Source organism: Anas platyrhynchos, chromosome 5 (assembly GCF_047663525.1).
Source record: "Anas platyrhynchos isolate ZD024472 breed Pekin duck chromosome 5, IASCAAS_PekinDuck_T2T, whole genome shotgun sequence".
In the NCBI taxonomy this organism is placed as follows: domain Eukaryota; kingdom Metazoa; phylum Chordata; class Aves; order Anseriformes; family Anatidae; genus Anas; species Anas platyrhynchos.
In genome coordinates, this window is record NC_092591.1 from 48,797,668 (window position 1) to 48,822,469 (window position 24,802).

Genomic DNA, 24,802 nt, shown 5'->3' on the forward strand with positions numbered 1-24,802 from the left:
TTCATTTAACATCAGGTTGACATATCCTGTACTCGTGAAGGGTAAACACTTTTTTGTTTTCAGAGGGAAAGGGGGATGGTTTTTCAAAATCTCCAGTTCACAATTCCTGCTTTCTCTTGCATTCAGATGGGTTTTCTTCCAAATCAGTACCTTTTTGAGGAATGAAGCTTTCATGCATTTTTATAAACACTACACTTGTCTGCTTAGAGAAGGATACCGAATTGAAATCATCTAACATTTAAGAAGAAATCTAAGCTGATGAGAAGGCTCTAGTGGACTTTTAAACTTAATGTCCTTTCCCGTGTGAAAGAAATCCCTACCCTCACTTGCTTCTACGAAAACTTAAAAGCAGCATCTTGGGTTTCTACTCTATTTCTACAGAGTTTCAGAAACTGGACATCCTTGAATTTCTACTGTGATTTGACAGAGCCGCTGATAAATAGGAATTTCTGATGATAAACTAATTTTCTAAATGGTTTATTTAAGGGAAGAGGTGCTATTCTATTCATTTTCTTAAGCTTTTTGAATATAATGCAGTTGAAGTTATTTGTGGCTCTGTAGATGTAGCCTTAATGGAGGGAAGGTAAACTCCCAAAATTCACATCCTGAAGCCAATTTGAGTGGTGTTAAAGAGAACTGTGTTAGCAAAACTGAAGTCTAACTCAACAATTGTAAGTAGTTTGTTCTGAGTGAAGTTTATCAGTTAGCTTTTGCTGCAATTATCATCCCTTTAACTTTAGAAGTTAGGTTACTTTCCTCCCTTTTAATGTTCATAAAATAATCAGATGGATGTAACTAGTTCAGTTCCAACTATGGTGTCCTATTTCTCCTTTGTATGAAATGTGCTCGAATACCTGATAATGGATCAAGATTACACCTGATTTTTTTGGGGATCGAGATTAAATTTTACTAATAATCCATTACATGTGTATTAAATAAAAAATATATTTTTAAAGCTATTCAATTTTAGAATAAATTTTAGTAATGCATCTACCATATAAAGTAAGTTTTCACAGTTACATTTTAGTTAATTGTTAGGTTCAAATTTTCTGATGGCCTTAAACATACTTGTATGTGTCTGCAGTTCTTTAACTCTCCAAGACAAATTGGTCCATGGCTTATGTAAACACTTGAAAAATAAATTATTTAAACGTTTTACGTCCTTTTAAGCAAATATTTCATACCTATACCTTAAGGACTTGGTTTGCTCCACTTATGTTGCATGGGTGGTTTTGTCTCAGTAACTGGGGTCACCTCACTAGGAACTGTTTCACAGCCTGTATTATTTTTAATTCAATAGTTTTGTCATACTTTTGCTATACTTTAAAACTTAAAATATCCCAAAATATATCCCCTGGTATTAAACACATCTTTCTATTATGTTATCTTGATTATTAAACTTTATTAATCATTTTTTTTGGCAGTCTTAAAAGCTAAGAACAAATGTATCTATATTTGAGCCTGGCTCAGCTTTGGTAGGGGAGGGTTCAGTGTCGAGCTGTTAGGGCAGGGATAGCCGTGCTGTCAGTTTGAGAAGGAACACGGAGTTTCTGCAGTCCCGCAGGGATCGGAACCAGCTCGGAGCGACAAATTTTCACTTTGCAACTTGTGACGTTGTGTGGAAAACGGCACCAGCTCTGCCTTCACTGCACAGCACAGCTTCAGGGCTACGAGCTGCTTCAGACTTATTGGGATTTTACACTTCGGCAGCACAAAACACCCCAGGCTTTGCCCTTTTCACGTGCGTTGCGTTTTTATTTCGGACAAAAGCGGGGCGAGGGCTGCAGGCCTGAGGCGCTGAGGGAGGCGCGCGCGCAGGCGCTCGGCGCGGGCAGCCCCGGGGTCCTTTGCCGCGCTGCGGCGCGCGCGCGACCGAAGCCGCGCGGCTCCCACGAGGTGCGGCGCGTGCGGCGGCCGTTGGCGCCTGGAGGAGCGGCCGTTGGCCGACCGTTAGGGACCGTTGGCGGCCGCCTGAGGGGAGGCGGCGGGGGGGGAAGCCGCCGCCATGCAGCGCCGCAAGGTGGACAACCGCCTGCGGGTGCTGATCGAGAACGGCGTGGCCGAGCGGCAGCGGGCCCTCTTCGTGGTGGTCGGCGACCACGGCAAGGACCAGGTGAGCCCCGCTGGGGATGGCGCGGGCCGGGGGTGCGGTGAGCGTCGGGGTCCCGACGGCTGCGGAAAGGCGAAAGTGCTGGAAATGATTTCGGAGAATTGGTTGTCAAACGTCTGCCTGAGGAGCCTTTGAATGTTACCTAAAAGCAATTAGATGCAAATTGGGTTTATTTTTATTTTTTAATGAGGTAGAAAGACGTCTCGTTGCCTGCCTGGCAGGAGCTTGCTCTGTCCACCCGTACAGTTTTTCTCAAGCCGTGCCTTACCCAGTGAGTCATCTTGCAGGTGTCACAGCTTGGACCGGAGGTACCCGGTAGCAGTCCACCACTAAACCCCGCTGTCTTCGTGTTTCTGTGCTTTGGCAGGTCGTTATACTTCACCACATGTTGTCTAAAGCGACTGTAAAGGCCAGACCCTCTGTCCTGTGGTGTTACAAGAAGGAGCTGGGCTTTAGCAGGTAAGATGCTCCTCATGTCTCGTGCTGCAGTAAGTGCCATTAGTGCTCTGTGTGAAGCAAAAGCTCTGCGGCTGGTCTGCTCAGTGAGGGTTGAGCAATTTGGTTGTCAGGAGAAACACGATTATTCCTGAAGGAGCTACAGGAAGTTCAGTTTTCCAGTATTGAAATTTGGCTTCAGTAATGCAGTTGACATCAGCATGAGGTACTATGTAGGAGTCAGTACAGATCGGGCATTGGAATTACTTTAATTTGAAAAAGGGTTTAAAATTTTAATTCTTAGATTTGCATGCATCCTTACAGTCTGGGCACAAAGTCAGAAGGGAAGTGTTACATGAAACTACATGATTACTACCAAATGGTTTCTTGCAAAAACAGCTGTTGTTTGTGTGTGACTTGCACTGCTTTGGGCTGAAGGCACATGGGAACATACCACGAATGCAGCATGTATGATACAAGATCCTTGGAAGCTGAGCTCTGAATTCCAATTAGACTTTGAAGTAGGATTTTGAGCAGTCTTCGCAAACCTCTTCCCAAGAAAATTTCCGTATAATTTTGTTTTCTAGCCACCGTAAGAAGAGAATGAGACAACTGCAGAAGAAGATTAAAAGTGGAACCTTAAACATAAAACATGATGATCCTTTTGAGTTATTTATAGCAGCCACAAACATTCGCTACTGCTATTACAACGAAACTCATAAGATCCTTGGTAACACTTTTGGCATGTGTGTACTTCAGGTAAGGAATTAAACTTTTGACATAACACCATTATCAGTTACTTTCAGTTTAAAGGCTGTAGGAAGGTTTAAAGTTTCAGTTTAAAGGCTGTTTGTTGCTCCTATTATTTAAATTATGATGTTCTTTTGTATCTTGTATGAGTTTTGCAAGGGTGAGATAGCCTCATTGGCAGAATTTTAATGGGAAATGGGTTAATGCAAATATTAAGTTTGAATCAAACTTTGAGAAACTATGCATTTAGATTTTCTGTTCCTTCAAGTAGATGCTAATTGCACTAGTGAATTCTAGGCAACTTTGAAGTTTTTTTTTTGTATTTCCTAGGATTTTGAAGCCTTGACTCCAAACCTGCTAGCTAGAACTGTTGAAACAGTAGAAGGGGGTGGAATTGTGGTAATTCTCCTCAGGTCTATGAACTCGCTGAAGCAGCTCTATACAATGACCATGGTATGTTCTGTGTAACACGTCTATTCTATGTAGGCAGGTTTGGCTGGCGACTTAAGGGGTTATTTTTTTCTTTCTTTATGGGCTGTGGTTTTCTTTCTGTCATTTTTCCAGCTTTCATTCGTTTATCATTGAAGCAGTCTTGTGGTCAGGCAGTTCTGCCAACAAATGTAACTATGTTCTTTTGTTTCACAATAATTTGAAAAAGTATTTATACTGTTGGTCCATGCAACAAAGTTAAGTGACAAACATGTTTTGATGTTTTGTGACCCAACGCTATGCAAGATCTGCTTCACAGTTCCTGTATATTTCTAAATATGATCTGTTCACCCTGAGCATACTTACCCCTAAAGCAGGAACAATTTTTATTAGTAACAATGCTAGTAGGGGAATTAAAGCAATGGACTTCTTGCCTAGGTTGTTTGAAGCGTTCTGTATCTGGCAGAACTGACTTTTAAGTCTGGAAGAATACGTAAGACCACTGTGAAAAGTATTGGTGGGAAAGGTACATTTTAAACCAGTATTTGGAAAAAGTGGATGTCTCACAGCAAATAAAATTGGGAAGAGAGGGCGTGGTCCACAAGAGTGGAAGAGGTGTTGGATTATTCCATGAATAATAATCTTGTACATGTCACAGTTACCACCTTTCCTTCTCCAGATTGACTTTTTCGTTTTGTTTCAGGATGTGCACTCCCGATACAGAACAGAGGCACACCAGGACGTGGTAGGACGGTTTAATGAAAGGTATGTTATTGTGAGTGTAAAGCATCTCGGCTGTGTGCCCAGTATAAGTTGTTGGAGAAATGGTATACAAAATTTTGGCATGATGTTACAAGGGATGTGCAAAGGGGCCCTAATTTTTAAAGTATTCTGAGTCCTGTTCTTGAAATGCTCTCTAGCAATGTATGCTCCACATGACCAGTGATTCAGATACCTTTGACGTTAGCTTGAAAGAGAAAACTGCTCACTGTGGGGTCTTTTCTGTAGTCTAGAACTTTCTTGTAAAGGTGTTTTCTCCACTTTTGATGTACTGAATAGGCAACTCTTCTTAACTGAGCCATATCTATCCCTAGCCATCGAAAAAATGCAAAATTTGTTTTTTAGCATACAGGTGGTGGTTATGTGGTGTTAGAAGCTAGAAGGATGAAGAAGCAGCCGTAACTGACCACAGTCTTTGGCGGTCTGCATGTGTCACAATTGCTGTAGATTCACGTCTTAAGCTTTTATACAGCTGCCTCCCATTTAAATGCTGGGAGTCACTTTCTAGATGTCTTAGGAGATTGTCTGAAATAAGCGGTTTTCATTGGAGGTATCCTGGTAGGTGGATGTCTGTTCTGCATGGACCATCCTGATTCTATGGTAAGAGGCACACAGCTAGTGGTGTGAACTTAGCTCAGCTCTAAGCAGCTCTTGCTGTAAATACCATGTTTGGGGTTAGAAAAGAGGGTTAATTAACTATGAAAATGCAGCAGTGTTGGTACTGCTTTTACTGATTTGCCTTTACTTGACTGCTCAGGTTCATTCTGTCTCTGGCCTCATGCAAGAACTGCATCGTGATTGATGATCAACTGAACATCTTGCCCATCTCCAGTCATGTTGCAAATATCACGCCTGTTCCACCACGGTCACAGGTCAGTAGACTACATCAGCTAATTTTCTTTGAGAGAAACTGATCTGAATAGAACAGTGTTAAAGAGAGGAAACTTTTCACCCTGATTGATATCAAATAATGGTCTTGCAAAGCAGATGAAGAATGATTTGCAAAAAATATACCTCATATGGGTGAAGTATGGGAAGCTGTCTTCTTTCCTCCTCTTTTTTTTTTCCCTCAGCCTTTTTTTGTACTTGCCTGCGTTTATTCATTTTGCTGCATTGCCGGTTAGCCTCGTGAGGTGGAGCTTAACTGCTGTGGTTGCTGTTTCCGAAGAGCTTAAAGAGATTTTAAGCTGATGGACGGCTGGGAGGAGACAAATAAAAACACATTTCAGGCGCTGGACAGTGAGAAAACACTTGGGGGAAAAAGCCCCTTACAAGTTCAGGAGACACCTGGTACCTCAGAACTGTGGTATTTACTTCAGTTTCAGACTGAATTATGCATGTCAGATATAAGAAGGCATTCGCTGAATACAAGCCAGACATACAGCTTGCACTGTTAAAATGCATCCCTTCATGACTTTCAATTGTAGCTGAAAGTAAAGTGGCGTGCAATTTAAACAGAAATATTTGAGCTTTTGAACTGATTTGTGTGTCCAATGAAATAACATCATTGATTCTGTCAGAGACATTAAAAACATCTGAACAGAACACTGATGTAAAAAACAAATAACAACCACTTAACATTCTAACTACGTTGGCAGCAGCACAAATGCTCATCTGTTGGATGAGTAAGCAGATGCTTTTGGTAATCAGTGACAATTGGGCAATTCAGAATCAACTTCTACTTAAAATAGATTTCTTTTGTGTCCAAGTTCATTTATTGGCTTTGAAAATCCTGACATTAGGTTGAAAACTGATCTGTTGCTTCAGTAGTTTTTCCCCCTAGTAATTTTCCAGTATGCACCCCATATGACAGGTATAACAAAGATCATAGCATTCTGGCGTACCCTGAAGACTGAAAAATGAATTAAATTCTTTAGAAAACTTGTTCATGGTCTCTTCTTCCTAGCACTACCATTATCCGGTTACCATCTACTGAAAAATACTTGCCTTTTTTCTTCCACACCTGGGGAAGCCAGGATACCTCTTGTGTATTTCTCTTGAAAATGCATTAAAGTCAGTATTAAGTGCCTGTCTGTCCATTTAAACATTTCTCTCTAGGGAGTATTCAACTTGTTTTAAGTCTTTCTTTCAAATGTCTCCCTGCCTGATAAAAGATATCACAAGACATCACAAAGGTATAATTGTGCCAAGGTGTCCTTTATTAATCTTTTAAATACTGTGTTTATAGGAAGATAGCCTCCGGCCACAAGACTTGGAGCTAAAAGAGCTGAAGGAGAGCTTGCAGGATACACAACCTGTAGGAGTTTTGGTGGATGGCTGTAAAACCCTGGATCAGGTTGGTGTGGTGCTTAAACTGAAGATACTATGCATTTGACAAGTCAGTGTAGGTGCAGATGTTTGTCTCATTTTGCAAGTAATCAAATCTGAGAGTATGAACATTGATGGGGGTTGTTTTAGGGAGAAAGCTTCCTTGAAATTAGTTGGACAGGGTAGCTCAAAGACAGTATCAGTGATTTTCTTTATGAAGTTGAGAACAGTGGAAGGACTAGAATGGAGACAGGAAGCTGATCTGGAGAAGTCCACATTTCATCTATAATCCTCATAATCTATATCAGGTTTTGTTGTGCCCTCATTCCTGTCTCTGACACTTTTCCTGCTGTCATTTGAGAATCACTGACTAGTGCAAATCAAGGCCCTACAGCAATTTCTTTCAGAGTATCCACTGAGAAATTGCAAGTTGGTGTGGAGGCTCCCAGACCTGTGCACTGCTTTAAAACTCTTTCATAGTAGGCCTTCTCACTGCCCAGGTATGTTCATCCTCCTCTGGTAGCTCCCTAGGCATGTACATCTTCCTGTCATACTGAATATATTATGGGGTCGGTGTCATGAAAGTAGTAATTGAGCTGTATTGATAGTTGATCTGTATTTTGACCTTGCTAATTTTAAGATAACTGCTTCTTTCACATTATTTATCTGGGATTTAATGTTCAGCTTTCCCATATTGTCTTTTTCTCCTTCTTCCTTTTCTAAGGAAAGACTGCCTGGCATTAGTGGTAGGTCTAAGTAAAGACAGTTCTGAACGCAGTTTAACCACAGCTGCTTTTTGTTTTCTACATTTTTCTGATCATCAGGCAAAAGCAGTTCTTAAATTTATTGAAGCCATTTCAGAGAAGACTCTGAGGAGCACTGTGGCATTAACAGCAGCAAGGGGACGTGGTAAATCTGCTGCTTTGGGACTGGCTATTGCTGGAGCAGTAGCTTTTGGGTGAGTAATGTGCCCCATCTCCAAGTTTCATTTGCATCCATGAGTTTTAAAAAAAATATGACCAGATTTGAATATATTTATGATTTCCAGACCTACGTCTTTCCCTTTTGTTGTTCTTACATCTTTCATCTGCTACATAAACAAATGCTCACATTTTTCTGTTTTATAGTAATCAGAACTCCTCAGTCTTTAAAAATCAATTAATTACTCATACAGAAGTGAAATAAGTATCTAAAGGAACCTGCTGTGTTTTGGTAATTAAGTAAAATCAACCCCACATATTAAATATATATATACTTATCCTTTCTGTGTATATGAAAAATCTCTTAGAAAAAAGAGTTAAACTCGTGTTGTTTGTTTTTTTTTTTGTGCAGTTACTCCAACATCTTTGTCACATCTCCAAGTCCTGATAACCTTCACACTCTCTTTGAGTTCATATTTAAAGGCTTTGATGCACTGCAGTATCAGGTAAGGAGAGCAAAACATTTTACAATATTTACTGTGAGCCCGGAAGTGGCTCACAGTATTATAAGTCAGGAAAATCAGTTTCTTTATATGTGAAAATAGTTTTTAACAGGAGTAAATAATTCCTCAGTTCTCCTGCTTCTGAAGGTTTTGTTACAAGAATTTTTATGTGTAATTTGAAAGGTCAGGACACATGTAGCAAACTTATTTTGATGATAATGGTAAACAATGTTTTTCTTACATCTTGGCCTGTTAATACTGGTTAACAATGTTTTCTTTCAGGAACATCTAGACTATGAGATTGTTCAGTCTTTAAATCCTGAGTTTAACAAGGCTGTTATCAGAGTGAATGTGTTCAAGGAGCACAGACAAACCATTCAGGTAACCAGATTTGTTTGCACACTTGCCTTTCTGCTTTTTGTTTGTAATTGTTGGCATTATTGGTTGCTGTAGTTGTTTGCATTTAAAACATGTTAATTTTATGTAATATGTAACTATACTGATTGATTTTGCTTTAAGGCAGACCCTCTTTTTGACATGTGAGTTTCACAAAATGTTTTAGTTCTTTCTGTGAATAACTTGTAGGTTACAAAGCCTCCATGGTTATCGTGTGTTCCTTCTTGAAACTAAAGGAAGGTGAAACAAACAGTGAAGGAAGAGCATATGTTTCCAGTGATTAGGTTTCCTATATTTTTGTGGTCTATCCAAAAAAGTGTCTGTGGAAATGTTTAAAACAATATGTGTTACCTAGCCCTTGGTAGAGAACATGAACCCTCTGCCATGGGTTCTCTGATCTGTTCAGGAAGAACAGGGAAAACGAACAGCTTTTCAGTGCTCCATCTCTGCCAGTTCTGGCCTTTCCCTACATCCCAGAGCTGTTGTTGACAGTGATGATATCCTCTCATTCCTTACAGTACATACACCCTGCTGATTCTGTGAAACTGGGTCAGGCTGAACTTGTTGTGATTGATGAAGCTGCTGCCATTCCTCTCCCCCTGGTGAAAAATCTGCTAGGCCCTTACCTGGTCTTTATGGCTTCTACAATCAATGGGTAAGGCTTGAGCACCAGCTGTCTACCTGTGAAAGCAGTTATGCGAGTGCTAATGGACTGTTTCGTATCTACGGTGCTTCTCTTTTTACTGCACACTATCATAATCAGGTCATGCTGATACCTGATCGCATGGAACTGCTCTTCAGAATAACCAAGAGTAAGAGTCAGTCAGTGCTTTACTTTTGGTTCCACTGCAGGTTCACTGAGCATATACACCTCTACTGTTCTGCTGCAGGGAGCATGCAGATAAACATTCTGTAGTCTGTTAGGAGACAGGGAAGAGTGCCGCCTTACTTCCAGTATGCTGGGCATAAGAAAGTGACAGAGGAAGCTGCTTTGTCCTACATGTGCAAGAGCATCAAGAGGCAGTAATTCTCAGAGATGGCTGGGGCCATTACAGGCCTCAGAATGTCACACAGCTCTGGATAGCAGCATAGTTCTCTGTTGGAGCTTCCCCATGGCTCAGGATTGCTTTTTTAGTTATTTGCTTCAGGCTTTTGTCTTCTGCTTTTCAGATATGAGGGTACTGGTCGATCACTGTCTCTGAAGCTTATTCAGCAGCTCCGGCAGCAGAGTGCACAAGCCCAAGTCTCCATGACAGCAGAGAACAAATCTACAGCTACAGCTAAACTCACCTCAGGTACTCAATTGTATTCTGGGCTGCAGTGTGCAACCCTGATCCGTGGTGCTGCTGCCTGACAAGCCCTGTGTGTGTCCCATGTGTCCATGTACTTTGCAGCTGTAGGAAGGTAGTGGTATGGGAAAATGAAGGAACTCTTTTAAGTTTTTTCCTCATGATTTTCAGATCTAAAGTCATTTAGAGGATAACAGCTATGCAAGTAATGATTGCTGTACCTTCTTCCTGATGTTATATGAAGAAACAGGCTGTGAAGGCTCCAGTTAGAGCAGTTTCTTCTCAAGTGTCTTCTCTTCTGTTCAGATTTGGTGTGTTTCTAATCCCTTGGGAACTGTACATAGGACAGTGATCCTATTGGATTCTTTGCTAGCTGTAACTTCCCGTACTAGAGGTTCTTCTCTGAAATCTGTTTGCAGCTCGTACATTGCACGAAGTCTCCCTCCATGAGTCAATCAGATACGCCCCTGGTGACCCTGTTGAAAAGTGGCTGAATGATCTGCTGTGTTTGGACTGTCTCAACATCACCAGAATTATCTCTGGCTGCCCACTGCCTGAGACTTGTGACCTGTATCCTTACTCAAATGGTGTATTCTGATAAAATACATTGCTTTCAGGTGAAGTTTGACTTTTTCAAACTGATTAGTAGTGGCTTCTCAGGTTATGACATGATTACCTCAGTGCACAATCTTTTGGCTAAAGACCACACTTCTGGAGCTGAACTGTTACCACTGCCTTGTAAGACTGGTGGCTTGTGTTACCAGGACATTACCAATGCATTTTATTGCAGAGACAATCCTAAAAATGGATTGAATGCAAGGAAATCTTGGTTTATGGATGAGGAGCGTGAAAGATACGAGCACTATGCAGTCATTCTTGTAGATAGAGCTGTAGACTATAAGAGTTTTAGCCAGCATGTAGCCTAAGGCTGCATGGAAAATAACACCCCTAAACCAGCAAGGAGCTCTTTTCCTTTTTTTTTTTTTTTTTTCCCCAGGAAAGTTGTTTCCTTAACCCTGTGTTTAGATATTATGTAAATAGAGACACACTTTTTTGTTACCACAGAGCATCAGAAGTTTTTCTACAGAGACTGATGGCCCTCTATGTGGCTTCACACTACAAGGTAAAGCTCATGCTACTTCTATCAAAAGTTCAGCTTGGAATTTTGTGGAGGGAGCACTGCTTGTTGAGGGCAGTCTAATTGCATTGGCCTAATTGAGATTTTCTGGACAGCTTCAGTTGTATTTTGTTACGTACAGATCTGTATTCTCCTAAGAAGATTTCTGCCTTAGCCTTAGCTGAGTATGCTGGATTTAAAAATACCTAGAATATTTTAGTCTTGGGAAATCCTGGAGACTAAATTCTAGATGATCCTGCAAGTTTGTTGGGAGTGGTATCAGTGATGAACCCACTACTGTTCTCTTCACAATATTTCAGTAGCCTCAAATTAACCAAAAGAGTAGTATCATTGTACTATCGATAAAAGTAATAATTCATCTCAGTTTCAAGACCATGGGTGACTAGTAAATTTGGCTGGTGAAAGCATTAAATGGTGAAGTAATGAGTACTAAAAGTCTGACTTCAAAAAATATTTTATATCTGGTAGTAGAGGTAGGTAGCTATATAAAAGTAGAAACGTCAGTTCTACACATAGGAGAGCAAGAGATTTCACTTGAACAAAACAGATGTTGTCTGGTAGTACAACTGCCATGAGCTGTCCTGTGAGGAGCTTCATCCATCAGTACTGTACTAGTTCTAAGTCCCTTAATAGCCATAAATTGAGAAAAATGGAGAAATGTGTAGAAGTCAGCTACTAATACTATACAGGACTTGAATCTCTTCTCATGGAATAATACTTAAGCTTTCTGATGTGTATTTACCCTCCAGAACTCTCCCAATGACCTCCAGATGCTATCTGATGCACCTGCCCATCATCTTTTTTGCCTTTTGCCTCCTGTTCCACCTACCCAGAACTCATTACCAGAAGTACTTGCTGTTGTCCAGGTGAGAGAGCGTCATATAACTGTGTGCTGTTCAATAGCGAAGCAGTGATACACTGTGAGACATCAGTGTACTGTCTAGGAGTAGATGATATCTTCAGGCTGTGTTTTTATGTGCCACAGCAGTGCATTAAGGCTGTTGTTTTTTTTTTCCACTTTTCTTTTGTTAAAACTAATTGCTCTATTAGTATATTGTGAAGCTAATCCCTTCATATAGACCTTCCAATCTCTAAAATAGTCTGTGCCGAGAAGCCTTCCGAGGAGCTGAATTATTGGTTTAATAAATGACTTTCTCCTCTCATTTCAACTTCATGCTAAGGAGAGTTGATTCACTGGTTCATTCTGCTTACTGCAAAAATACAAATTCCTCAGATACAGATGTTCAGAGATGTAGAAATATTTCAGTTCTTGACTGTTAGATATCTGACTAAATGCTATCTTCGTTAAGAACACGGATTCTTAATTATCTGTGTTCAGTGCAACTAGTTAAGTCGACTATTTCTTAAAGGAAAAAAAAGCTGTATTTGACTCTTAAAGAGAAATACTGGGCGGGACAAGATTTTACGTTTGCTGCTGACAGACTACAGAAAACACTTAGGGCACATTGTATGCTTTAGTCTCTTCAGGCCTCTGTTGCACCATGCTGTAGTGCCTGCTGTGCCAGATATACCTGGCTGGCTCACTGGTGTGCCTTTTGAGACTGCTTGTAGGGGTAGAGCCTGTTGTTTGGCTCATACACATTTGTTTATCATGTTGCAGAGTAGGGGTCAAGTGACATGTCAATACTGCATAGTGGTCTCAGCAACTGAGGATAAATTTTGTTTACGCTGTATTGGAGTGACTGTGGGATAAAGCAGTTTGTCTCCATTCACGGTCTTCTGCCTTTTCTGTCAGGTGTGCATGGAAGGGGAGATTTCTCGCCAGTCTATCATGAACAGCCTTTCTAGAGGAAAGAAAGCTTCTGGTGATCTTATTCCCTGGACCATTTCAGAACAGGTGAATAATTTGGCTGTGTACTCACACCCACACCCAAGACGTCTTTCAGCACTACTGCTTATTTCCAGGGCACCCTTCCGTGTACTTTAAATTGACTCTTGTCTCTTATACAGTTCCAAGACCCGGACTTTGGCGGCCTCTCTGGTGGGCGTGTTGTTCGTATTGCAGTTCATCCGGATTATCAGGGGGTAAATATTTTGAAACCTATTGTAAGTAGTCAGCAGTGGTACCACGAGAATGGCCGTACAGGCAGAGCTAAGTTCTACTTGGCCCCGTGTACAATCAAGGTCCAGTGACACTTTCTATGAGATTACCAAATGTTCACACTGGTGTTTGGTATTTTCAGAGTGCAAGAGATAATCAATGAGAATTATTATACTGTCTTGAGCTACCGACTGTGTTCTTGTTGTGCTTTTGGTCACCCAGCAAGGTCTATAGTTTTCTTCCCCATGGAGTTCCTGTGTAGTAAACAAAATGCATTTTTGCGGTGGCTGAGTAATTTCTAAACGGGTGATTGTTAATGGAATTTTAAGGGGAAAATGTTGTCCTGCTTTAAAAAATAGATATATCTCTTTGCTTATATAGCATTGTTCATAATTCACAGATGGGCTATGGCAGCAGAGCTTTGAATTTACTGCAGATGTACTATGAAGGCCAATTCCCTTGTTTGGAAGAAAAAACAATTCAGAAGCCAAAAGAAATTGCAACTGTAAGCAGTGAGGTATGTAACTCAGTATGTTTCTTTTATTTTCTGTTGTACTAAAGCTGTCTGCTTCTCACTAAATCTCAATATTGATTTCTCTGTGTAAGGATGAAATATTTGTATTTATTCTTTGTACAAAATATGAGACTTAATTTGCAAATTGCCATGAGGAATGCTACTAACCCACTTCCACTTTCTCTTTCAGACTGTTAGTTTATTGGAAGAGGTTGTGACGCCCAGGAAAGACTTGCCCCCTTTACTTCTCAAACTAAGTGAGAGACAAGCTGAGAGTCTAGACTATCTAGGGGTGTCGTATGGCCTAACACCAAGATTACTCAAGTAAGACCTTGTTCTGTTTAGACCCAGTGCAAAAATATAACTATATAAATAATAGAGTATCTGTAATTTGTAAATGATATGTAGATACAGATGTGGGTATTTTACCCCATAGACTTTCTCCTCTCTGCATGTTTCACTTGGTTTCTAAATCTGGGCAGCTCCAAGCCCTCTTCTCTTGCAAGGCCTTGTCTTGTGCAGTAGAGCTGAACCTAAGCGCTTAACGCATCCTTCAGGGTAAATTTTCCTCAAACTCCTCCTGAGGGAAAACCCATTTCCTTCTTGATTTTTTCTGTGACCCTTCTGAAGAGTTAATTAGCTTTAATTGATCAGTTTTTCTAGGCTAGAGAACACCACCTCTAGTAAGTAGGAAGTTAAATACTCCTTCTTGTGACCTGTAGAAACTTGAGCTGCTGCTAACTTCAAAGTTAGTTGTTTGTTTCCTGCCTTATGTAAACACTTGCCAGTAGCAACTGCATCTACTTCTCTTTTTTTTTTCTCACCAAGGAGGAAGTGAATTAATGCAGCAAAAAATCATTTATTAAAATTTTTAATTTTTCTCTCCATTTCAAATTATAGTTCTGTATTAGAACTTACAATTTTATAATACATGGTAACTGTTTTTATATATTATGAGAATCGGTAAAATATCTAGGTTTTTCAGACTTTCTCAGTGTGTTAAGAGTGGGAGACAGTTTCAAAATAATGCAGAATTGTTTCTGCTACTAGCCTAACAGCAAAGCAGTCATTTATCACCTGAAACTTTGCTCCCTTGCTGGCTTATCCTTGTTTGCAGGGGACCATCTCACAAAAGATGAGATTGAGTCCAACAGAAGACCCAAGGAAGCCAGTTTGTGACTGACCCAATCAGAGCTGTTAGACAGCTGTGTGCAATTTGGCATTTCAGACACAGACTGTAGCCTGTTTTGTTCCATGGCAAGCATGCATCAAAATTCATGCCAAAATGTGATGGTGAATTGTGGAAAAAGTCTTAATCTCTGCAAATTATGAAGCAAATGGTTCAGATATCTTAATTGAACAATCTCTCTCGGGGCAGAGGAGTGTTTGACTACTATGTTTTTAAAATTATTTGTCTGTTAGGTTTGGTGGGATAGATAAGGAAGAATAGTGGGGTAAGGAGAGGCTGGGATGCACATATAGGGCTTCCTGCTAAAATCTGCCTCATCCTGCACAGCTGATGGGTAGTCATCCTGTGGCCTGCGGAGGTGGGTTGCCAGTGACAGTTGCTGTGGGGCTTGGCTTCTTTCTTTTGTCTAGGATGCCATATATTTTGTCTCACCAGTTCTTTTTATTACTAGTCCTCCTTTTCCTGGGCAAAATGAATTGTAATATCAGTTCACAACTAAGATGCAAGAAGGAAAAGGAGGATGGAAAGGGATGTTAGTAGGATTTTGCAGGTCAGATTGGGTTTCTCTCTGGTCCACCAGTGATTGTGAGAAACCTGGAATTTGCCAGGGAAAGTCAGCATTCATTGAAGTCTGAAGTAAACTGTAAATCCTTCAGACCTTCCCCGGGGTATACTTTAGGAGTCTGTAGTATTTGTTTGTGATCAAAACCAGTTTGCATTTTTTTAAAGGAGGTCCTGGAAACATGCTGAATTCAAGAGTTCTTGTGTCTTACCTGTTAGTCTTTGAAAGCTCATTTATTTTCTGTTGTCACAGTCATCATTGTTTCACTCCTCAAAGTTAGAATCTCAGTCAGTTTGATTGCTCTCAGAACTTCCTGTCAGTGGTGAGTTTTATTAGCTGCAGGGGTAGTGCCTACCTTTCAACAGTTGTTATTGTGCAGTAGATAGATTTTATTTAACCACAAGTATTACTACAAAATCAACAGCTCCATAATTATCAGTGTACTTTCTCTTATCCTTTTCCCTAGGTTTTGGAAACGTGCTGGATTTGTGCCAGTTTATCTAAGGCAAACACCAGTAAGTAGCATACTGTTTCTGAATGAAATCCAGCCCTATTGAAATCACTGGGCATCTTTCCATTAACTTCTGTGAGATGTGATTTAGGAAAAAATAATTCCAGGACTACATTTGGGGTTTGTTTTGTATTCATTTTTGTTCTTTGGTCTAATAGTTAACTAAGGGTTTCAAATTTTAGGGTTTTGAATGTGGTCCTCTGAGTAGTTTGCACCTAAAAAATTATAACAAAGATGCATCTGTTCAGCGTTGTTACTGGTAAAATATGCTACTGGCCCTTGAACTGACTGCCATTGCTTTCCCTAGGTGTTTACCAAAAAAAGCACGAGCTGTTTCAGTACTGTTGGAGAGAATAATTTGTCCCTTGTTTTCCCACTTTCCTTATGTTTTTTTGGCTCTTGAGCTATAACTGCGATTTGCGACACTGGTGAGTGGTGGTTATCTCAAGAAGCCAAAATCTCTCAGCACTGGGATTTACCAAATTATAGAAGTTCATCAGGTTTATATTTGGTGGTGGTGATCAGTAGCAGTTGATATATGAGTTGTTGGTTTAGAAGACCCTTGCCTTCTTCAGTTTAGCATAGAGTATACACAGTTCATGGAGATGATGGGAAATGTATCTTCATTATTAGAATGACCTGACTGGTGAGCATTCATGCATCATGCTGAAGATGCTGAATGAAGAGGAGTCTGAACAGGAGCCTTGGCTTACAGCCTTCTGGAAAGGTAACTGAGTTAATGCTGGAAAAATATTCTGGAATATTTTTTCTAGAGGTCCACATGAGTCATTTGTTTTCTGATCTTGTCCTGTAGATTTTAGGAGGCGCTTCCTTTCTCTGCTTTCCTACCAGTTCAGCACATTCTCTCCTTCACTGGCATTGAATATTCTACAGAACAAAAATATCAAACAGCAGTCACAACCCCGTAAGTACCCTGGCTCACATACTCATTTAGAATGCAATTTAAAGTCTTTGTGTAGATTTATCAGAGTTCTCAAGCACATGCATGGTGTGATGCCTCTTGTGAGGTGTGATGAATTGTTCTTAGTGTTTTGTTTCCATCATCCAAAAAATAAAAAAAAGCTTGTATTTTTGAGTAAAAACTAACAGGACATTTTCTGCCAATTAAAAACAGGTAGCGGTTTGGGGTGGTGGTGATTTTTTTTTCCTGTGCTTTTTTAATTTCAGTCGGAGATTTAAGTACTCCAAAATTAGAGGACTGTAGCAGCTAAAGGCATGACAAAACAAAATCTAGTGAATGAATAAAGAAGTCTACTCAGTTCAGTATGGAGTTAGAAGAGAAGCCTTGAGAATCAAAGGTCAATAGGCAAAGCAGCTAATTTAGGATCTTAGGGAGAATGTTATCAGAAATTTGGAAATTCAAATTATATGTCTTTCTAAGAGAGAAGCTTTAGTTGACTGTGTGTTCTTTGGGCTTAGTGCAGCACTTGCTAGGGTGAACACATATGTAGTAACAAAAAGGGCCAGATAAGGCAACTCTTAACAATCCCTCATGGCTTAAAAGTCCTCTTTAAAAGCAAATTGATGTCTTCTCAGTAAGCCTAACAGAGGGTGGTCCTCTTGAGTGAACTTGGTAATCTGCGTTTTGTAGGTTTTAGTATGTCTTGGTGAAAGAGGTTTGGTTGCTGCTACAAAGAAAGTTTTTATCAGCAAAACCAGTGTAATACATTGAAAGTCTGAGCAAACTGATTCCCAGTTCTCACTGTTTTTAGTCTATCTGGCATGTTTGAGTTGATAAACTGGTCTGTTTTGACAGTTGCAATGTTCTTTATATGGTTGTATTTCTGTCTGAAAAGACTTGGAATAACCAAGCCAGTCCTAGTAGCAGTGTTATACCTAGTGAGTTGAATTCTGAAGTGTGTTGGAAAGTGAACTTCAGGGATAGCAGTTGGCCTTCAGTCAATGATGTGAAAAAGGAGTTTGTTAAATAATGAGATCCTGGAGAGTTGGGAATAGCAGTCTTGACAGTGATGTCTCTTTATCATTCAGCCATCAGCCGTGCTGAATTAGAATCTGTTTTCATCCCATATGACTTGAAGAGATTAGAGATGTATTCTCGCAACATGGTGGACTATCATCTCATCATGGATATGGTACCTACCATTGCCAGGATGTTTTTTCTCAACCAGTTGGGTGATATCTCTCTCTCAGCTGCACAGTCGGTATGTATCACTGAGAGCAAGCCATGCTTCATCTCTTTTTGTACTTTTCTGCTGTCTCCTAATTTTGGATTAGTTTCCCATTTCATGTCATTTTTAAAAAGAAGCCTTTGCTTCAGTTGATTTATACTTCCGTGGTCCTCTTTATGGTTTCTCCTGCTTGTGTTCTAACTTTAGTGCTTGCTTTGAATAAAATCTGCAGAGATCATACTGTTGCATGTTCGGTGAAGTACTTTGTGTGTTTATAATATTGTGTGAACTATGGCTTAAAAGCACCTCAATATCTTTTGGTTCTTGAGCTGTACCTCAGGAGAGAGGTATTCATTTGCACTAAGTATGGAATGCTGCCAGCTGACTACAGCATAACATAGGGGTGTTCAGTGCATCTGAGCAAAGCTTGAGCTTGTACCAGAGGAGCCCTGTATTAGCTGAGTAGACAAGGACTTGGTAAAATGTCAGGGACATAGAAGATACTATTTATGTGTTTGCTCTAAAAGCCTCTCTAACTGAAATGTCATTTCCTCAGGCCCTTCTTTTAGGGATTGGCCTACAGCATAAATCTCTGGACCAACTGGAAAAGGAGGTAGAACTGCCCAGCAGTCAGTTGATGGGCCTCTTCAACAGAATCATCCGCAAAGTAGTCCAGGTAATTGCATCATGATGAGCTTCGCCTTGGGTGTATCAGACCAAAGTATAATTCCAGTACTGAGCCTGGTGCTAGTAGAAAGCTGAATTGGAATTATGTATCTTTAACATCTCCACAAAAATTGACTGTAAACTTTGTTTGTAAGAGGGGAAAATCCTAGTGGAAAAAGCAGGTATTTATGGCTTTGATTTATATTGTGTTTTCCCAAATAAGAGTGCTAATGTTACGTTTTTAAGTGTTGAAATGACCCAAACCAAAATGCTGAACATACAGCTAGTGATGCCAGCTGAACTTGAGACATTTGTTTATGATGGTTCACTGCATTGACAGCATCTCTGCCTTTGTTTGCTTGTTTTTTTTTTTTTGTTTGTTTGTTTTTATATCAACCAAACAAAAAAACTTTCTCTAATGTCATTTAGAGGTGGACCTAAGTCTAGTGAAATTACTGGAAAGTTTTGGGTCTGTTTTTTCGCATGGTATCTGCAGTAAAGCGAGTAGCGTGATGAGTTACTAAGGAAAAAGACAGACATAAAAGTTGCTAGCTGCTTGCACTCACTTGTGCAGTCTATTGCCTCTAGTTCTCAAGGAACAGAATATATTAGCGAAGGTTCTGTGGTATGGCATAAGATGTTCATTGAAGAGATGCTATGCTCTGCATAACACTTACCTAATTATCTTGAAGACAGTTACATACAGAAAAATAAATATGCAGCTTTTAACTACAAATGTTCATCAAATCAGTGTATTGATATAGAATGTTGCTGAGTTCTTATTTTTTATTTTATTTTTATTATTTTTTATTATTTATTTATTAATTTTTTATTTTTATTTATTATTTTTATTTTGTTTTTATTTTTATACTTTTAATGAAAGCTATGTGTAATTCTGCCTTCAGGAAGAAGCTTTGAGCTTTTTATTTTAGTATGATGGAACGTATGCATCAGAAGTAAACTGTCTGAAAATATTTGCAGGGTTACAAGAGTTTCATGGGGACAACCAGCATTTATTACTTATTTTTAAGCACAATTGTAGAAGAAACACTGAGTCTTACATGTGTTGGTTTATTTCATTTTCAGTTGTTCAACACTGTCCAGGAAAAGGCTGTGGAGGAACAGATGGTAGCAACAAAGGATATTGTAATGGAACCTACAATTAAATCTTTAAATGATGATTTGGTAATTATGAACTTTCTTCTTAATACATATATAAGCACTCTTCATGGAACTCCCTTGAACGTAGAAGCCTCATAATCTAAATTTTCTTGGATTAGAGTTGTGTGTCACCTCTGTCACTGTGTGGTAGTCATAAAACCAGCTTTTGCTGTTACATTCTTAGTCGTGCTTTGTTAATCTGCCATACCGATTTTCACAGAACCCACAAAGATTTTGGAGTTATGCATTACAACTATATGTATATCGATTACCTAAAAATGCAGTTACAGAAAAAAGCTTTGTAGGATCATCTAGTATTTGTTTTTTCTCTTTAGTGGGGAAACAAGTTTTGCTTGTATTACGTGATTACTGTTGCAGTCAGAACTTAATGCATCTGTTGTGCTATCCTTTTTGTAGGAAGAAGCCGCAAAGGAATTCCAAGAAAAACACAAGCAAGAAGTGGTAAAGCTAAAAGAAATGGACCTTACACAGTAAGAACTCATCTGTATGAGTGTCAAATCCACTTTTCCTGTGGTATCTATTTGAATGCTGGGTCACCAGCACTAGTACATCTTGCTGAGTCTTGTGCAGAAGGCTGTAGTCACAAAATGATGATCTCACACCATCAATAAGTGAGAAGTAGCAGTGTGTATCTTCAATGGTAGCCATGTGGGATAAGCATATGCTGCTACTCTAATGGAAATGTTAGATATTATGTGCCTGATAGCCAGTAATTGTCTTGATCAGCTCTGCTAGCAGTTCCTTTGTTTCATACTCGCAACATTCTTTCCAGTATGAGTTAAATTCAGTAACAGAACTTACCTGTTCAGTGTCATTCACCCGCTTAACTCAATACATGAATTTATTTTCCTGAAAAGTGTGTCATAGGCATGAATTTTACTTTTTGCCAAGCATGAGGTTACTGATGCCCCTTTTTGAACAAAAAGCAAAAGACCACACCTGATCATCAGTGAGATCTGTCTTTGGAACCATAGAACTGAATTATTAAAGTTGGGGCTGGTTCATCATTGCAGTACTGCACACAGCAGATGTGGAAATGCCACTTCAGTTCTCAGTACCTTGGATATGGTCTTAAGCACTTTATTTTACTTGTGTTCTCCTTTGTCTTTTATTTAAATGACAAATTACTCTTATTGTGGCAAGAACTCTTACTATGTATCTATAGGGCAGTCTTGATCCTGACTGTGTATGGTATGTATGTTACACATGTAACTTCTATAGTTCTGTAATTTGGAGTAATGAAAAAACTGCCTGGTTTTGGATTGTTTATAATTTGACAGTTATTGTGCTTCTAGAAATGGTCATTAGTTTCCTCAAACCAGCATACACAGGTCCTGTTGTCTGCTGTCCAGCTTTTCTGTATTCAGCTGTCTTCAACTCAAGTAAAAATTAGTACCTGGCTAATGTTAGTATTCTCTTCTTTAATAAGAAAAAGAAACCCCACACACAAAATACCCCAAAACCAATATTAAAGAACAAGAGAGAGCTTCCTTTACTAACTGCAGCGTGCAGATGCTTTTAGCTGTTGTAGAGCTGGACAGTTTGTAGAATACAGAATTGCCAAACCAGCAACTTCCTTGAAATGTCAGCAGATGTCTCTCTTTCTGGGCCAATGGGAGTTACACGTGCCGCTCTGATCCTCTCTCTTTTCTCTCTTGTCTGTTAGATCTGAGAAAAGGAATCTTTGGTCCTCTCATTTGAGGGTCGAACAAAAATGGATGTGATTTGAAGTGACTTGTAAGGCAATCACACTAGGAAAACAAGATAACCAGAACTTATAAAGAATTAAAATTCTATTTACTAGATTTGATAGTATGATATACCTGTTTGTGATTTTGGACTATGCTCCTTTTTTATTTTATCCAGAAACAGATTCATGTTCTTCTCTATAAGGAAAGAGGGACACAAATCTGTTTTGAAAACTTTTTAATACAGGTTATAGAAAGCTAATAGAACAGACAGAGCTGTTTGATTTGTCTTTGTCCAGTGTTGTTTCGCCTTGTATAAACAAAGATGAATCTAATCTGAATCTCTAAGAACTTGAGATACAGAGCAACCACTTAGTCTTGCTACATGACTACTTTGCCTAGTTAAATTTGTGTTATTTTGAGGGTACTTGAACATAATGACAAGAACCACAGCACGTGAGTTTAGCTGAATAGCAGTTGCTGTTTTAGTTTCTTTCCAAAACAAACCTGCAGGTCTTCAGTTTTTCCTGGATGGATGCAGAAAAACTACCATTCAAGCTTACTGCTGGCTAAGAGCAGCTGCTAATTTACCTTTCTGTTATAAGCCGTTGCTTTTTGCAGCCTCTTCCTTTACTACCACAAACATCCTTCTTCCTTTGTGGGGGAGGAAAAAAAGAAAAAGCAATCAACCTTTTAGAAACAAAATCTATATAGTGAATATAGTTCTGATTGTGTTTGTCAGTCTTATAGCTGTAATGTGTGAAAGTGTGTGTTTTAGGAAATCTAGTGGGCAGAGAAGTATACGCCACTGCTATGGAAACTAACACCTTTGTGGCCTTATTTTTTGCATTCATAAAAGATATACTCTGTTAAGCATTCTGCTTTTCTGATGAGAGGCTTTCATAGAACAGTTTCGTGATGTTTACAATAGCAGCTCCTGAGAGAGCTTCATCTGCTATTGACCAGCTTTGGATGAAGACAATTGTTGGTTGCTATCGACCTAGTTCAGATTGAGTCTGCTGACAAAGTCGTGACGAGCTGTCGTATCTCTTTGCCAGTCTAGTTTTGTATGCATTTCTAAATACTGGTTTTGTTGGGTGCTAATGCAGTAGCTTTGTTTGAAGTATACTGTGTATCTGACAATATAATCACTTTTTTTCCTGCTTTGAGCTGGCAATTTTACTTGAATTTTCCTTTACCCTTTTCACTTAGATATATTATCCGCGGGGACGATGAAGAATGGAATCAGGTGCTGAGTAAAGCAGGACAGAATGCTTCCATCGTCAGTGTGAAAAGGTTAGGGAAGTTGAAATACTCTACAGTCTCTCTTGTCCTGCTAGCTTTACTGCATTTTTTTTCCTAAAAGGGTGAAGCTGAAGAGCTAATTCAGATAAAAATGAATGTAATGTCCTTAATATATTCCTAGTTTTCCAGAGAAATCAGGGTATGAGCATTCCTCTAATGGAGAGCGCTTCTGTGGCTTGTGTGTTTGTTGCTCTAGATTATAGTCTTGTCTGCGTATAACTCAATTGCTTATAGCAACTCTTTCTATTGACATGGTTAAGTCTTGATCTTGGCCACACAAATTGGTGCTATTTCTCCCTTGGGACACTTCTAAAGAACAAACTCATTTCACATTACTGTCCTGTTGCCTTGGGGGCTAGCACTGGGTGGAAGCCTATGATATTCCCATTGGAGAAAATAGGAATTCAGTTACGGAGAGTTCTTTCAAATTTAAGTCTGCAAAATACCGAGTGTGCCTTTCTGCAGTTCCTTCCTTTTCATCCATCTTATTTCTTTTACCTGGCCCAGCATGGAGTGTTTCCTCACCTCTTCCTTGGGAATTTATAATTGGGACTTGGCCTGCTTGCTTGTTGCCCCTTCCCTGGGTGTCTGAAGGTTGAAGTAATTATGTAATGTTTTTTGCATCTCTTTTCTACCTTGTGTGTATTCATCTTCTTTTCATGAATGCTGGCAGCTGAGGGTTTCTAAAAGCCTTACAGAAATGAGAGAATCTCATCAATGCTTATAAAGATTGGAGCCCTGTTATGTTTGCTGTAGTCAGAATCTAATGCAGGAAAAAAATTGTGTACTTAAATTTACAACTGTCAGTGACAGTATTTTTTCTAGTTACTCTAACTTCCAGATGCCTTAAATGAATTGCCTTTAGGAGACTTAGTCTTGAAAAGCAACAACAAAATGCAGCTAAAAATCAAGATCTCATGGGATTCAAATTGGGTTAAAGAATCTCAAGACAGTGGGAAGTCTAGGCCATACTCTTATTCATGCTTTCTGTAGCATTCTAAATGACCCAAGAAATTGGAAATATTTTCTCTCAGTCACTTTCTCTGGGAGGCCTTGAAGCAACCATTTCTACATAGATCCTTTCTGCTTTTTACAACAAGATTTTTGCAGCTGGATAGGCTTCCAAGTGTATTTTAAACAAATATTTTGTTCCTGTTTCCCAGTGAGAAGAAAAGAAAACTAGAAGCAGCAAGAGGACCCAGGCAACAGAAGAAATTTAAGAAGACTAAAGATATAAAGCAGAAGTGGAAGAAATGACTTAAAGACAATCAGTGAACTTGAATTAACAAGTGACTGGTCTGTACTCAAGAAGTACTATTCTCCTTTCAAATCAAAAGACTTTCTTTTTTTTTTGGGGGGTGGGGAATGGAGCAGGGGGGTGAGAGCTAGGGAAAAAGAAAAGCCTTAGAGGCACTTTAAAAATGTTTGTATTAAGGGAAGTGCAGTGATACTGCCAGGAGACAGTCTGTGGAGATTTTTTATGAAGTGTGATTGCAGAGCTTGAGTGAGGCACTGTGCAACACACTGGGATCTTATGAGGGTGCCTTAGCAACTACAAAGTTTTCATTCAGACAGGAGAGATCAGTCTGTAAACTTTGTTGCTTCATAGTTGTTGGTGTCTTTATTAAAAAAAAGAGTGGGCAAACGATAGAAATGCATTAGCCTGTGGTATATGACTACATTTTAGCATTGCAGTACATCTTGATATATGCAGCTACTGATTCAGTAGTACTACCATTCCTTTGTAGCTCAAGGGGATTTCAGTGTGGGCAACAGCTCACTTTTTTTAACTTGGAGCTGATTATTCAGTGAGCTCTAACAGTGTTGTCAATGATGTAGTCTTTGCTCACAAGAATTCAGGGTATACAATGAACACTTCTATTTTGGAAGGTGGTGTATAGTTCCTACTTACTGTGCTGCTCAAGCAGCTGTAATAAAAGGCTCTTTTGCATTCA

General features: G+C 39.5%; 1 protein-coding gene across 1 annotated transcript; it reads left to right on the forward strand.

Moving 5' to 3' along the window:
- Positions 1-1,840: 1,840 nt before the first annotated feature.
- On the forward strand, positions 1,841-24,802 carry NAT10 (N-acetyltransferase 10). Its single transcript, XM_027458329.3, has 28 exons — positions 1,841-2,113; positions 2,478-2,569; positions 3,133-3,304; positions 3,626-3,748; positions 4,428-4,489; positions 5,262-5,376; positions 6,693-6,800; positions 7,597-7,730; positions 8,105-8,198; positions 8,478-8,576; positions 9,110-9,246; positions 9,762-9,886; positions 10,300-10,450; positions 10,907-11,003; positions 11,768-11,884; positions 12,775-12,876; positions 12,990-13,064; positions 13,481-13,597; positions 13,785-13,918; positions 15,812-15,860; positions 16,490-16,583; positions 16,671-16,781; positions 17,867-18,039; positions 18,563-18,682; positions 19,759-19,857; positions 20,251-20,324; positions 22,755-22,838; positions 24,011-24,802. Exons 1-28 carry the CDS (start codon positions 2,006-2,008, stop codon positions 24,102-24,104), a joined length of 3,060 nt encoding a protein of 1,019 aa, XP_027314130.1. The 5' UTR covers positions 1,841-2,005; the 3' UTR covers positions 24,105-24,802.

Bases quoted from the DNA above. Each gene is read 5' to 3' on its own strand.
- NAT10 (XM_027458329.3), top strand. From the start codon at position 2,006: ATGCAGCGCCGCAAGGTGGACAACCGCCTGCGGGTGCTGATCGAGAAC. The intron at 8,199-8,477 runs GTAAGGAGAGCA...GTTTTCTTTCAG, and splicing joins TTGATGCACTGCAGTATCAG to GAACATCTAGACTATGAGAT. The intron at 9,247-9,761 runs GTAAGGCTTGAG...TCTGCTTTTCAG, and splicing joins ATGGCTTCTACAATCAATGG to ATATGAGGGTACTGGTCGAT.